At 39.4% G+C, this 16781-nt stretch overlaps 1 protein-coding gene across 1 annotated transcript in view; it reads left to right on the forward strand.

The window, feature by feature from the left end:
- The window catches only part of SLC9A4 (solute carrier family 9 member A4), a 32997-nt gene that overhangs the window by 7813 nt on the left and 8403 nt on the right, over positions 1-16781 (forward strand). Inside the window, exons 3-8 of the mRNA XM_027674962.1 lie at positions 635-894; positions 3965-4182; positions 8406-8608; positions 9743-9829; positions 11071-11141; positions 13415-13576. Of these exons, the coding sequence (XP_027530763.1) occupies positions 635-894; positions 3965-4182; positions 8406-8608; positions 9743-9829; positions 11071-11141; positions 13415-13576 (1001 nt within the window). The remainder of the gene's footprint in view (positions 1-634; positions 895-3964; positions 4183-8405; positions 8609-9742; positions 9830-11070; positions 11142-13414; positions 13577-16781) is intronic.

A 16781-nucleotide genomic window follows, 5' to 3' on the forward strand; every position in this document is an offset into this window, starting at 1 on the left:
ACCCTTCCCTTCCCTTCCCTTCCCTTCCCTTCCCTTCCCTTCCCATGAGAGAAGAATCTCTCCCATGCTTTCTTTTCCATTCCCAGCGATGTTTCACGATTTTTATGTCAAGTACTACTGAAAAACATTTAACATTCCTGAGTCCATCTAATGAAGTTTGTCCAGTCTACTGATCATACAGACAACCCAAATGGCATATAAATCCAATGTGTGATTCTTAGTCCCTGCCCTGCCTCACCTTGAGTCAGAAAGAGAACATGGAGGGTAGAGCCTAGGGGTTTTAAGGTACCCACTTGGGCTTTCGACATCTGCTACAAAGATCAAAAATTAAATTTACCTTCAGAAAACAAACAAACAAAAGAGTATTTTTTATTAGATCAATGGCATTTGGTCCCTGAATGTTTTACTTCTATTGCACAGCCATCTATCCTTCATTTTTTGCTCTTTTTCAGGGCACTTAACAGGCCCCTAATCCTGGGACTTGTTAAGAACCAACTGAGATTTTGATTGTTACTTTGCTGTCTGTCTAAAGCAATTTTAGGCATACATAGACACACACACTCACCTATTAAATGAGTAAGATATCCAGGTTCAGAAAGATGCCTGACTGCTGTGTCTTTATTTTCACACATAGGTTTTATACAACATCTTCATCGCCTTCACCCAGATGCACAGGTACGAAGAAATCGAATCCATTGATGTCTTCGCTGGCTTCGCTCGCTTCTTCGTGGTGGGGCTAGGTGGTGTGTTGTTTGGGATCATATTTGGATTTGTTTCAGCATTCATGACTCGATTCACCCACAACGTCTCTGCAATTGAGCCCCTGCTGGTCTTCATGTTCAGCTACCTGTCATACTTGTCTGCTGAAACCCTTTACATCTCTGGCATTTTGGCGTGAGTATTCCTTATGGCTTTTTGGATGACCTCTTGAAGGAAGTGGCACAGTTTTTTCAGGTGGTTTGCTCAAGGTTGGTACAACACAGGCATTCAGCCTCTGGCTTAGAGGTCTGCAGTGGACAGCTTCTAAGAGATCTGTAAAATGCAGTGGTAACTAGGAAATCCTACAGTCAGTGTAGGAATAGATGTGATACCAAGGAGTGTTGGCAAAAGTACTGCAAGCTGTGGGTAAAGTAACCAGTGCTGCTACTGTCTGTCTGCTACCTCTGATAAGATCAGCAGGAGGAGAGAATGATTTGATAATACATCACTTTATCTGTATTTATTTCTAAGCAGCATCACCATCAGATCACAAGAGAGACGTAAAGCAATGAGTATGGAAAACATAATAAAGAATGTCAGAGTTTTTGGTTTTGTATACAGCTGTGAACATCACCTCTAACACAATTTACTGGAATTACATTACATTTGGACAGCATCACTGGGATTGAAACTGGGCAAAACCAGACAACTGAGAACATCAAATACACACGCATACATACACTCATGTATATGGATATTGACAATCATATTTTGATGTGGTCAGGATAGTTTGATACTGCTGTAATGCTGGGGACTGCTTCCTTAAAGTACTGTGTTAGCATGGGTGCCCACTGCAGAGAGAAAGCTGGCAGGTCTGTCGACTGGAGATGCAGAGAGAGTGAGTGTTGTGGGAAGGAAAAATGGTGGAGGCAAGAAGGGAGTCAGAAGACAAAGGAAGGAATAAGGGTGGAAGTGAGAGACTTTAGGAGAAAACTGATGGCAGGTGACTTTCAAGGATACCACACCAAACAGGCCGTGAGCAGGGTAGAGGATATAGAAATGGGAACCTCATGGTGCTACATGCTCCAGCTGGTGCTGCTAGCTGCTGTAGGCTCAGTGCCCAACTGGTGGGTAGCAGCAGCCTTGCATGGCCTGTGCTGGCTCTGAGTTTTCATAATGGGTCTTGGAGGACCTGGTGTTCCAGAAAGGACATCCCTTTATTGAGGACAAACCAGTTTAAACATAACAAATGCAAGCATATAGTTGCTGATGTCCAGACAAGTGCATTTATTCACCACCACTTGTGAAACAGTGATTTCATAGAACAACAGGTTTGGGTTGGAAAGGACCTTTAAAGGTCATCTAGTCCAACCCCCTGTAATGAGCAGGGACATCTTCAGCTACACCAGGTTGCTGAGATCCCCATCCAAACTCACCTTGAATGTTTCCAGTGTTGGGACATCTGCCACTATTCTGGGCAAGCTGTTCTAATGTTTCACCACTCTCAAAGAAAAAAAGTTCTCCTTATATCTAGTCTAAATCTACCTAAATCTTTTAGTTTAAAACCATTACCCCTTGTCCTATGGCAATAGGTGCTACTAAAAAGTTTGTTCCCATCTTTCTTATAGGCCTCCTTTAACTATCAAAAAATTGAAATGAGGTCTCCCTGGAGCCTTCTCTTCTCCAGGCTGAACAACCCCAGTTTGTTCAGCTTCAGAGCAGAATTGGCTTTGTAAAAAACTACCTTTGCAGGAAAGCAATATTTGAATATTTAAACATACTAAATAAATAGTTATAGAGGATATAGGTTATACTGAGAAATTAGACAAGACAGATGAGTCTTGTACTATGTTTTGCATATCCAACATATTTGTCCAGATTGAGGTGACTGGCAACTTTAATTGAGCAGGGTGAGACCTCCTATGCTATGCAGGTGGTGCTAATACCTTATGCACCCTTTCCTACCTGCACTGACCAAAATACTGCTTGCCTGCCTATCCATTGCACTAGACTACATAGCTCTTTATTTTTTTAATTCTTATTTTTATTAGAGTTCTGAAATTATTAGTAATATAAGAATGTTAATATAATTGGGATTTATTATTCTTACTGCTTCATTAAGGAAATTATTGCTTATTTTAGAGATGGGAACTTTTTGTCACTCTTCTGAATTATTGAGGATTCATTCATCTTTCACTTGGATTGTGAAAGTCTATTATGCATGTGTAACTGAAAGTCAACAGTATTAATCATTAATGCCTAATGGCCTTGTCTTGGAGTGTCCTTGGACATGCTAAATGACATGATACCCTTGAGATTTCTTAAGTGGAAATTAAATGAGCAGAAACTAGAGGAAGGTTATTTAATGAGCAGTCAGCATTCTCTGAATTCAGAAGTTTGAAAAAATATAATCACAAGAAGCTCCCAAAGACTAAAATCATATCAGTAGAAACTAGATAGGTGATGGAATATGTTACTAGCATTGCACTCAATCTATTTATTACCTATGACTATGCAAAAGGTAGGGGAGAAGAGGGAATCCCCTTCAGTAGGACTGCTCAAAGACTGCACTGTCACCAGTGTCTGTGCTGGGTGGCTGCTGATACTTCTGAAGCAAGCTCTAGTCTTCATTAACAGTGAAGAAGTGGAAAACATTCCTTTGCTTCCTTAGGCACCTTCCTCACACCCTAGGTAACTAAAAGGGAAAGGACACCTCTGCAGGACAACTGAATTTCCACCTGCTGTACAACAATGGGTTACTGTGGGTGGAGAGTCCTGACGCTTGGTCTGGCACTGCTTATCTACCAGTCAGTTGTCAGGGAGCCACTGGGAGCTTTGGCCTTGGCATGGCACTACCACCATGTTCTCCCACCTCAAAGGGGAAGATCACTAAGAGGCAAGTTGTGCCCCTCTAACTGGTACAAAATCAACCTGCTCTTTGTTTGAGACAAATATTTGGTGCTTGGTGACTCTGTGTTAGGCATTCAGGATAAAATGGACTTTGAACTGGAACATGATACCCTCACTTCCTCATCAGGAAGGCTGACTGGTTTGCTTCCTTTATCCTGTATGTAAAACAGATTTGTAAAGATGAATGAAGATGCTTTTCTATCTAATGAAATAGCTAATGTAACTGAAGAAATAAAATTCTTCTTGATATTAGGAAGGTCAGAATCTGGTGATGGAGAGTGCAGGTAATGATGGTTGAGGTTGTTCTTAATTGAAAAGAAAAACAGGCTGATTTCTGATGTTTTTCTTGATACAGGATGACAGCATGTGCAGTGACAATGAAAAAATATGTGGAGGAGAATGTGTCCCAGAATTCTTATACCACAATAAAATATTTCATGAAGATGCTAAGCAGCATCAGTGAGACCCTGATTTTTGTGTTCATGGGAGTTTCTACAGTGGGGAAAAACCACGAGTGGAACTGGGCCTTCATTTGCTTCACTCTGCTCTTCTGCCTCATTTGGCGGACACTGAGTAAGTCAGCTTTTGCAGAAAACCTTCTCCATACCTCAGAGAGAAACCCTTAGGTGCAAAGGTATGTTAGAGAAGTCTGTGTAGACTGGCACAACTGCTTTATCTTACTGACAAACATGTTTCACAAATCTACACATGGAGAAAAAATGGAAAAAAGCCCCAAACAAATGTGAATGCCAGTCTCCAAGCACAGACTTCATGTTTAGGTGAGAATGGAATATTTTAAGCAAAATAAAATATTATCGTGATTATGCTTATAGAGATGCTTATATCTTAGTTAACTATATGCCTTTGGTGAGTGGGTCTCATAATGATTTCATCACACATTGTCATTAACTAATTAGATAATATATATCATCATACTTCTAGTGCTATAACACTACAGGTCCTGGACCAGGAGTGCTGGAGACATAGAAAAAGAGGGAAGGTGAAAATTAGCACTGATAGATAACTGAACAGGGACTTATACCATATGTAGGTCAACCACAGTATGCTACTGCTCCTCACAAGTCAACTCTGAAGTTTTAAACTGCTAGAAAATAGTGCTTGCATGAAAATACTGCATTTTCATACATGGTATCTCCCACTCCTGCAAAGGTCTCCTAGTCCCTGATCTGTGAGACTGGGGTTCCTGCAGCATGGGCAGGACAGTTTATAGATAATTTCACATGAGTTGTGGGACACAGGTGCTCATCTCCTCCTAAAGTCCAGGATGGGTTGAAAGTTATGTTGAAAAAGGAGAAGCAATAAGGCAGCTGGTGGTTGGTGTTCCGGAGATGGTAGCAATCCTGGTACACCTCTACCAAGAGCTGCTCTTGTGCTGTTGGCGAGTTTACTGCAACTGTGGAAGCAGAGAGGCAATACATTGCCATCTTCTCCCTCATCTACTAGTACTGTTCTGCCAAGCTTTCTAGAGGACATAAGAAAAGAAGGAATGACCTACTGGGTCAGACCAACCATCTACTGGTGTCTTCAATGGATCCTGCAGGAGATGCTAATTACAAGCCTTGCCATTTTCTGAGCTTCGTTCACCTCCTACTTCTCCAGGATCCTACAGTCTCTATGATAGAGATGTGAGAGGGTACAGTCCCTGCCCGTGCCACAAAGAGGTCTCTTTTTGATTGGTAGTCCACAAGATTATGACTTCCTTTTTTGGAGCCTTAATACTTTATTCTCACAGAATTTCACAGAATATTCTGAATTAGAAGAGACCCACAAGGATCATTGAGTCCAACTCTTACATGAACGGCCCATACAGGCATCAAACCCACAACCTTGGTGCTATTAGCACCATGCTCTAACCGACTGAGCTAAGCTGATTGGCTGCATCAGGTTAAGTTACAACTTAAAGTAAACACATTTATTCCTGGAGAGGTGATGAATTATGGAACACACTCTACTGAGCCACTGTTATTTGCCACTAGTTAAAAATACGAGTGAACAATGTTTTTGAAATTAATGGTATTTTGGAAGTAGTACATGTAACAGGGTCAAAAATACAATTATGTAGGCAACCTTATTTCTGACATTTTTTAACTTCTGAGTACCTGAATTTTCCATCTTAAGAGCATTCTTTTTTAATTTCAATAGCTTTTTTTCAGAGTAGTTTATAATTTTAAAGAAAATGAGAAATCCAAATATTCTATCAAGAAGCCTTGGAGGAGATATTCTGAGCACTGAAATTAGGCTACCTTGGCTAAGTTAAGTAGGTTGATTCCCCCATGGTTCATTTATAATCAAAGGAGTACCCTCTGGAGCATCCAGTGGGGCAGAAATCTACGTTGATCACCTGCCACCACCTCCTTCAGCCATTTGCCCCATCTATATTCCCTTTACAGTTGGAGCTGGTGGCTAATGGCATCCCTTGGGGAGATGAGATCAATTTTTTTTTAAGTCTTCCTTAATGACCTGGATGAAGGGACAGAGTGCACCCCAAGCGATTTTGTGGCTGATAGAAAACTGCAGGGAGTAGTCAATATTTTGGATGGCTTCCATTCAAAGTTACCTGGACAAACTGGAGAAATAGGCAGAAGGCTTATGAAGTTCAAGAGGAGCATATGCAAGGACTTACATGTGGGTTGGAATAACTCCGTACACCAGTATAGGCTTGGAATCTAATGAGCAGCTCTGCAGAAAAGGACCTGGTCTAGTAGTCAATAAGTTGAACACAAGCCAGAATTATGTCCTTGTGACAAAGAAGTTCAGACGTGTCCTGGTCTACATTAGCAAGTGTAGCAGGCAGGCCCAGCAAAATGTTTCTTATCCTCTCATCAGCACTGGTGAAAATGTATGCTGCTTTCAGAGTGCCATCTCCAGTTCCAGGCTACCCACTGTACAAGAATATGACAGTTCTGGATCAAGTGCAGTTGAGGCCACCAACCTGGTCAGAGGCTGGAGCACTGGACATACAAGGAATGTCAGAGAGTGCTGAGTCTATGCAGCCTGGAGAAGATCTGGTACAAAAGAGAACTTACTACTTTCTACAAGTACCTTATCAGAGGAGACAGAGAGTAAGATGGATCCAGACACTTCTCACAGGTGTACAGCAATAGGGCACAGGGAACAAACACAACCTATAACATAGGAAATTCTGATTAGACAGTAGGAACCCGCGTCTTAACATGAGGGTAATCCATTACTATAATACTGGACCAGCCCTCCATTCCTAAAGGCATTCAAGGAGCTTTGAGCAACCTGATCTGATTAGCTCTGCTTTGAGTAGGGACTTGGACTAATTGAACTCCAAAGGTCCTTTCCAGCCTACAGAACTCTGATTCAAACATCTGGGACCAGATACGTCAAACATTTGAGATTAAGGTCCTATTTCTTAAATCTCTCGGGTGGTTTATCCCTCAGTCAAAAAGAATGTCAGAGCAGGAAGAAGATGATGGTTTGAACTTCAAAGCCCATACACACTTCAAGACCTTTGATTTTTGTCTGGGAGCCCCAGAGAAAGACATTTAACAGAGGAAAAAGAGAGAAGAGGGAACTTGTGAAGGTTCAAGTATGTGCCTCTGAACAACTCTATTATATATAGGGAAGACACAAATACTCAACAATAGAGGTGATATGATTCTTGTGGGTTGACAGCAAAAAGAAAGTAATTACATATTTTCTTGCTATTTCTGGACCAAGCACGGCCTTTAAGTTTTTCAAGGCTTGCTTTTGGAGTCCATTTTGAAATATCATTCCAATCAAGACAGAAACAGTGCTCTCCTGATATAAAAGGTATTTTCCTGCCACATGTCCATCCTTCTCTCAGACACCAAGGGGAGTGCTAGAGCTTTCTAGAAGGCCAAAATATTTTCTGCTAAACTTGTTAAAATGATTACATAATTTTTTCTGAAGCTTGAATAAAGGTATCACCCTCAGGTGATACCTCACATATGCAGTTTCAGTCTTAGTACCTGATGTCTAGCACAGTTATAAATAGCCAAAAAAGGTCTTGCATAAAGTGGTATCCAACAACCTACATAACAGCATACTGCTGTTATGCTCTTTACTGCTAATAATCTGAGTTTATCAATGACAGCTGTGTAAAATAACACCAGCAATAACCAGCATTTGTCAGCTTTTATGTCAGTAATTTACCAGTTTCCACACAAAACATAGGATACATGTTTCTCATGGAATACAATGAAGATTAAGAGTAAACCAAGCAGATTGCTGGAAGTACTCTATAAAGCAAAGTTGCAATCCTTACACTGTCTTACTGTTTTTAATTTTTATTAAACAGAGAAGTAGAGACACAATAAGCCAGAGGACTGAAAATTAAAATACTATTACTCTTTGCCTTTTAGTGAACCTGTCCACAGGACTTATTGATAAAGCACTGTTCAAACACTTTGGACAGACACTGTGCAGGAAGCAGGAAACATTGCAAGGGAAGGCATAGGAGAAACTCTCATCCAGTCATTTTTCTTGTCTCCAGAACACTTTGGAGAAAACTATGAGACACAAATATAGAAAGTAAATCTTTTGCCCTAATCTCACTACTAAACTGTGTAAATGAATTTAAATCCTGAAGCAGTTATGAACCACCATCTTTTATATGAGGTTATTTCACATGAACCAGATTCAGCAGTTGGTCAAAGAGAAGCTACAAAAAACCAAAACTGAAAAAATAGGCTGCCAACAGTTCCCCGAGCCAAGACATTTTGCCTTTAATATTTTCATTTTCTCCTTGATTAATAATAATAGTTGTGGGGTTTTTCCCTTCCTAGGTGTATTTGCTCTCTTCTACATCAGTAACAAGTTCCGAACATATCCCTTTACTGTCAAAGACCAGCTCATTATTTCCTACAGTGGCCTTCGAGGAGCCAGCAGCTTCTCTCTTGCATTCTTGCTTCCAGTGCATCTCTTCCCTAGAAAAAACCTGTTCATCACTGCTACTCTTGTAGTTATATATTTCACTGTGTTCATCCAAGTAAGTATATTTCTTAATGGATTGCTTTCATGTAATAGAGGTGTCTGAAAGCTTCATAGTGAAAATTGCATTGAATTTACTTCTAGACTAGGACAAGCTATTGCATTTTATGGCCAGATTTAGTGCTTCAATGTGTAATTACACTTTCAGGAAATTTTAGGTATTACAGAAAGCCTATACTGAAAAAATGTGTCTTCTAAAATATTCAGGGGAAAGGGCACTCTGTGTTCAAAGTTATGTTCACTCTGTATGCATTTCCTGATGCTTCCAATTTAAGAAGTATTTTAACTTTACACTAAATCATTCTTTACTAGTGATATATTCCAAACTGACCAGAAAACAGTATGTCTCTTCTAAGACCGATTTTGAATTTTATACTTTTATCTTCATCCATCTTGGAGACAAATAATAATATTTTTAAATCCTTTGTAAAAGAATATTAAAGAAAAATAAAGTGAATAATTAATACTTGCAAGTACAGGTGTCTACTTTAGATATTTGAGTTATTCCACCTAGCTTACACTGCTGTACCTGGAAGAACTGAATTTTCCAGAGGTCTTGCATCCCATGCTCTATATTTTCCCACAACAAGATCTCAGATACTATAGGGTGCCAATGGGGCACTATGCACTTGTGATAGGTAAAGCACTTAGACATCAGCAGAATGTTTTAGGAAAAACCCCCACATTTTGTTTCTATTTCCCCTTTTAAAATGGTATTCTGTATCAGTACAGTAAAGGATTGGGAACAACTGAAAACTGTTTCTAAAAGTGAACCCCCCCCAAAGATATTAATTCTAAAAATGTTAAAATAAACAGCTTCAAGATTGCAAGACCTCACAAAGATAATGTTTTCTTTCAAATGAGTCCTGTTTTAAAAAAAATTGGCAATGAGTCAGTTACTTTACATAGAATATGCCAGCAAATATAATCTTGCTTAAAAAAAACCCCTGGTGTACAATCTTTTTTAAAGTTTTTGATTTTAATTCTCTTCTATAGCTCTCCATGCAAATAATAGTTCATTTGTGTGTCTAAGAAACAGCTTTCCTAATTTATTAAAATTAAACCATTTTGCTTTTTTCCCTTTTTTTTTCTGAAAGATAATTAATAATTCAACTCACTGTTCCAAATGCAGGGAATCACAATTGGACCATTGGTCAGATATCTGGATGTCAAAAAGACAAACAAAAAGGAATCTATCAATGAAGAAATACATGTGCGAGTAAGTTTTTTTATATCAGTAGCTGGTATCCCAAAAAAGAGGAGAAAGGGTTGATAGAAGGAGGCACCTGGAAGCGCTGGCATTCACTGGATTTGGACACTTAATGCTTTTAAGAATACATGGAGGAAACCCTAGGCATAATTTTCTAAAATATGACATCTCATTTATACTCATAGTGACTATCATATTGTAAGATCAAGTCACAAATGTCATGGGGTAGCAAGCCCCTTACTTCTTGGTACTTGTGACCATGGGAGGACAGAAGCAGAAAGGTAATGTTTGCAGAATGAACTCACCATCCTTCTGATATAGATTTGTCAGATACATCTGTTGCCATCTTTTGACTGTTTCTAGACAGACTGACACCTCCAAAGTCTTTAATCAAGTTTTACTGAGCTAAAATGAGTTGAACCATTGGACTTCAAATTTAGTTTCAAGTTATTCTAAGTCATGATCTTTCCCCTCGCAAACATTTACTTTAGTTCTCAAATTACCATTATATAAAATAACAGAAAGCTGTCAAACTGACTTAACAATGTTATAGAAAAAGTATGTACATTCTTTCATTTTCACATTAGGGAATAAATTTGAAATTAATGGAAACACTGACTTAAAATGAAGCATATGCAGAGACATTAGCAAAATTAGAGCATATCAACTGATTTGAATTTGAATTTAATTCTTAGCATTTCAACCTTTACATTTAACCTTGAAAAGAATTTACATTTAAAGCACCACTTATGACAATATGCCTGTAAGAACCGGCCTTTTTCTGTCTGTCTCTGTAATGCTAGTAACACACAAAAAATGACTGAAAAACATTGTAGTTAGCAGTGATAAACTTACCAGCCTCATAAAAATCTCAAAAATCCTCAGAGAACTTGTTAGTCAAGGCAAAGGTGTTGAGTACCTGGTGCTGTGTCCCTCTTGGAGAGGTCACACATGCAGAAGGGAAGTTTGGTTGACAGAACGAAGAATTTAGTTTTTGGGCTCAGTAGGCAAAAAGGACCAGGAGATTTGTTGCCTCCATCAAAATATTGCCACTGCAGCCAAGCATAGGAGCTGACACAGTGGGATCTTTGCCTTGATTTTTAGAGAAATGTAGTTGCTTTCAGAATTAACTCACATGCTCCAATAAAAAAAATAAAAAGCCCTCAAAATTCTGTCATCAAGTGTGTATTTGGGGTTACATTGTTTTTTCATAATGGCCACTTAAAATTTTTCCATGTTTTTTTCTCTAGTTGATGGATCACTTGAAGGCTGGTATTGAAGACATATGTGGACATTGGAGTCATTATCAGCTGAGAGATAAGTAAGTATCTCTTATTGCAGCCTAATATAATAAAATAACCTATCTACCACATAAAATACAATAGGTAAATAGAATAGGAAATCAAAATACTGGGGACATGTGCAATATCTCCTTTTAAAAACTGAACTCCAGAGTAACCCTTGCCTTTTGGGAGTGCAGTGCTCATATATTGCCTGCTAATTTGGTTCTGCACAAAGAAGCAGAAAATTAGCCTTTCAAAAGAAAAGCAAAGCACGGGAACTCGTGCTGCAAACATCAGCCTGTGCACCTAGCTTTGGTATAAATCTAAGATCCCTGGCAATGCTCCTTCAGCTCTGGATTTAGAACATAAGCTACATAAGGTGTAGTTTCACTGACTTCTGCTGTAGGCCTCCATAGCAAATGTGATCCCCTCTTGGTGAGTACAGATTCAGTAATAATTGGTCACCCATCCTTACAGGTGACCAATTCAGTAATATTTAAAATAAGAGTTCTGAAAGGAATGTTTGCATTCAAATGTTCAGTAGCATAAGCAGATGCTCTCAAGCTAGTCTTCACTCAGAAATGCAGGATCTGCATTGTCTCTTCTATAAGCAGGATGAGGTGGTTTTGTGGAGCTTTGGGACTCTTCCAAGCACTGCCCAAAAGAGATGGATCTGCTGTGGCCTTTACCTTTTCCCTAAGAAAGCTCTGTGATCATGTTGACCACCACCAAAGCATGTGAAGAGAAGTAGGGGAAAGACTAATCTTTCTTTCCCCTCAATATCTTATTATGATTCTGTGGGCTAAAAATTACCCCTAGTTATTCTAGCTATGCCTAGGTTTCTGTGCTCTAATCCTGTCTGACCTTTCAGCATTGGACTCCAGTAATCTAGCCGGGGTGTCTGCTGGGACACGTGGCAACTCCTTTCATGACTGGGTTTCTCCCTATGGAAACCAGGAATTAAGACTGGGAAGAAGATGGCTGTTACAAATCCAGTTCTTGTCCTAGTGGAGAGTAATGATGTAATGTACTAGGGCATACCTAGAAGCTAAAATGTCTTCTTGGCTCTGACAACACAGAGATAACTTCAGGACACCCATCTGCTGGGACCACACCACTGTCTGTACAGACAATAATCTGAACAATTCCCCATTGGAGCAGTAATTTCACTGAAGTAGTTGCACTGACACACGTTCGAGTAAATGCTATCCCTTTGTCTCACATCTATCTGATAGCTCTGAAAAGAGAATTTTGCCCATACTAGCCATAAAAGTAGTGTTCTGGTTTAGGGACAGATTCAAAAAACACACTGTGTCTGAAGACACTTAATGTAAAAAGACTGCATTAGAGGTATTCCCTAAACTTTTCCATACAGCTTTCAAGATGTATATCAGAATTAATTACTTCAGCGATGACAATCCAGGAGGCTTTCTGTTACACAGAAAAACATTAAGAAATCTAATGCCAGTGGAAACGTTTGTGTACCTACCTCTGCTATTAAAGAATAAAAAATAGCCTTTGTTAAGAAAAAAAGATACAATTTCTGTATTGCTTTTCTTAGCATTGTGGAGCACATTACCTTGCTGTGATAAACTATTCCTTTGAAAGAAACAGAACAGTTGTTCCGCTAAAGATTCACTGCTGTTCTGCTAAATGCCTGCCTGAAAGCACATACCTGTTCTAAGGCACACGCACACATTCACATTCAAATTATGCCACACATTAGTGATATTTTACAATCTGCAGCATGCAAGCACATAGTATTTTGGGGTCCATTCAATTTCTCTGTTATTCAGAATACAAAGAAATGTATTTTCTCTGCTCTAATTGTCAGGATTCAAAATTATCAGCAACATAATGGGCCCAAACTACTGTAACTACTGGGCCATTTAGAGCCTCATTGGTGGCTGGCTGAATAGACCAGGATTACTGTAAGAGCAGCTGCTGCTGTTATGCCCTACTATAATACAACATTAGTACAAAAGCGTGGAGACTGGCCATATTCTTTTCTGACAAATGTGGTGGTGTTATATTCAAACACACACACAGCCCTCTTTTTTGCTCTGATTACAGCTTGTTTCTTTCTTTTGTCTCGTGGGCTCTGAAATCTCTGTGGACCAGTAGACTATGCCAAATATCCCCCTAAAGGTCTCTGCTCACTAGGGCTCCAGGAGCCTCCACAGGTGCCTCTAATTTGGATTCAGTTTGCACCACCGAATTACATGTATGTGCATTTCAATGAAGATCAGCTTGTACTACAGAAAAAACCCACATTCCCTTTTTTACACTTTGATTTTGGTATCTTTTACAGATTTAAGAAGTTTGACAATAAGTATCTGAAGAAAATTTTAATTCGGCAACACCAGCCCAAGTCCAGTCTTGTGACATTGTACAAAAAGATGGAGATAAAACTGGCCATAGAGATGGCTGAGAGTGGTATGAAAATTTCAAAACCATCCACTGCTTCTTTACAGTGAGTATCAACCTCCTGACCCTTTGCAGAGTAGGGAGAGGAAGGAAGGGGACAAAAATGAGGAAATACTCAAGGTATTCCATGACTTCAATAGGAATGTAAGAAAAAAAGGACAGTTATGAAAAGAGTAGTTGTAATTTGGTGTTCATCATATTTGCACTTTGGCTCTTTGTTCAGAGAGTGAAAATTAAAATGGACATTTTCTCTGTTTCATTTCAATGATGCACAGTTCTGAAAAGGAATCATGAGTCTGGTGCAGAAGCCGCTCTAGCTGCTTTAAATCACAACTGTGGATCAAGATGGCTGTACTTGCCACTAATCTGGCCAGTGGGTTTTGCTCATCCCTGCTAGGTGCTGAGAGACCTATGGGATGGCTTAGCACACAGGCCCTGACTTCATTATCCCAATCACAAATTTTTGCTGAGAGCAGATTTCTTTGTAGCATTTGTAATTTTTGCAAATCCCTCAAACCATCTTGCCATATTTTGGTACTTCTGTGACAAATTTGTCCAATTAAACATTGAGAGCAGCCCTGTCAAGAAGGACTTGAGGGTACTTGTGGATGAAATGCTGGACGTGAGCCGGCAATGTGCACTTGCAGCCCAGAAAAACAACCATATCCTGCAACAAAAGGAGTGTGGCCAGCAAAGATGATCAGAGGGCTGAAGCACCTCTCCTGTGAAGAAATGATAAGAGAGTTGGGGTTATTCAGCCTGGGGAAGAGAAGGCTCTGGGGAGACCGGATTACATCTTTCAAGCACTTAAAGGGAGCTTACAAGAAAGATGGGGACAGGCTTTTTTAGTAGGCTTTGTAGCAATAGGACTAGAAGTAGTGGTTTTAAACTAAAAGAGGCTAGACTCGGACTAGAAACAAGGAAGAACTTTTTTACAATGAGAGTGGTGAAACACTGGAAGAGGTTGCCTGGAGAGGTGGCAGATGCCCCATCCCTGGAAACATTCAAGGTTCAGTGTGATGGGGCTCTGAGCAACCTGATCAAGTTGAAGACGTCCCTGCTCATTGCAGGGGGGTTGGAACTAGATGCAAATCGTTCTATGATTCTAGGAAACAGTAATGCAACTCGGCATCAGACAGATCAGAGCCATCACTGAGGAAACTACCCTCTAGGAGAGAAGTCTGCACAAATCTTGACTCCTGCATGCTATAATTGACATGCATATATTTGTCCTCATTTTGCAACACGCTGTCCAGAGTATGGGTACTGAAGGCACCTGCCTTCACAAACTCTTTTCTGGGGTCTTGCTGACCACTGTTGCTGCTACTGCCTGCTCTTGCCTGCTGCATCGTTAAACCTTTCTGCATTTTGCAACAGTCTCTGCCAAGGTCGAACATATTTTCCTTTGTGAATGGTCATCTCTACCCATACCAGAAAGTCCAAATACCAACTGGATGTTAAATTAAAATCTTTCCTGAAACTTTGGCTTAATCATGTCAAGATCTTTCTGCTTTCTTGAAACTGATGTCAGCATGCAGTGTAACACCCAGCCCTTTTCTCCCTAAATCATTGTTTCCTGAATGGATGATATTAAAAGACTTCATGTCTGGCAGGCTCCTTTCTGTCTGCTGTATTCCCTTAACTCTTCTGAGCCAAGAGAAAATGTGCAAAATTGTTAGATAATTCATGGCAATCAAACCATGTCACTCTTCTTTTCCTGAGGGAGAGAGAAAATAAAACAAATTGCTCCAGTGTAGTTCAGAAATTCTCTCCTGAGCAGAGAATTTAGATTGAAAAATGTCTCATAATAAACAGCTGGTATGATGGAGTAATTTTTGCCAGCTCTACTCTGGCTATAATTCAATTTTACTGTGCATCATCCTCTGATGCACAGCTTCTCCTACTGAGAAAGCCTTTTTAAAAGTGAAGCGTCAACTTAAAAAAACCCCACACCCTGTGGCTCAAAAATATTCTGATTCTCACAGACTGTGAGTGTTCTAGGAAAAGACATATTTTCCCAACTCTGTTAATTGATAGATGTCTGCTGTCAGGAGCATTACAGGAGACAGTATAGTGACCTAGTTGATGGATCTTTGGTCAGAGCCAGTGCAGAAGTTCTTGTCACCATTTTCCTGAGCAACTAAGTGAACCTATGTAAAAGGTTTCTAAATGTATTTATAGAATGTCTGATTGTTATTGTTGAGATAGCTTGTACCTAAAATCCCTGTCTTCTGTGAGGATACAAACTCTGGCCGTGAACAAGATGGGGTTTGAAATAAAATTCCAGTGTATGGCATGTAAAACATTATTAGCAGTGCCAGAGTAGTGAGAAAACTCTCACTTGCTCCTCTGATCAGTTTTGCACCCTTTATGTACACAAGGGGAATTGCATTACAAGAATCAAAGCAGATCTCCATTGCTGTGAATTAGCAAAATTGCATTCATGCTGGCGTGATTCCTGCTGTTGGAATGGGTGTCCAGCAAGTATTTTCAGTGCATACTGAAAAAAATTTGCCTATGGATTGTGCAACAAAGAATCCATATTTGAATGAAAATAGAGCATTTGGTTATAACGTTTTGGAGAATATAAGCCTTAGAAATAAAGAGAGAAATGGCAAAAGCAGAGTCATACAGATATCAAAACTGCAGGTTTACAGCTGCTTTTTGGAGGACATATGCTCATTAGAGAGAAAGATGGTTTGATGCTGAGCTTACTTATTGTTGGCTTTATATTGGTGCAATACTGACTTTGGTAAAATCAATACAGGACAAATGAGAACCAAGTATTGTGTTGTCATTTGTGGTGGTGCAGTTGTGAGAGAGCCGTGCCTGTTGAATGTTAGTTCCTTCACAGGACTAGTAAAGATTGGTGAGCAGCTTACAAGTTCAAAATTTCTGATATAATATAAAAAATAATATTAAACCATTTGTGGAGGTATCAATGGATCAAGTATAATGTATCATATCAACTATACATCTCTATATCTAAAGAAAGAAGTACTGTCAGGGTACTCATTACAGAGAGATAGTCAGTTTTGTGTCATATTGTAAATTCAGGTTTTTTTCTCTACAAGTATATCTCCTGTGCTGTGCTTTGTTGTAACATGTTGGAAGTTTCCATAAGAACAAAGAAATACTTTCAGTAAGGATTACTTTATGGATTTGGTAACATACCAGACTTGTTTGGTTTTTTTTTAAAGTTCTTTTTAAATGTATTGTATATTGCACATTGTAAAAGCAATCTGTTCCTT

Source organism: Neopelma chrysocephalum, unplaced genomic scaffold, assembly GCF_003984885.1.
Source record: "Neopelma chrysocephalum unplaced genomic scaffold, ASM398488v2 Primary Assembly neopelma1_25, whole genome shotgun sequence".
Lineage (NCBI taxonomy): Eukaryota > Metazoa > Chordata > Aves > Passeriformes > Pipridae > Neopelma > Neopelma chrysocephalum.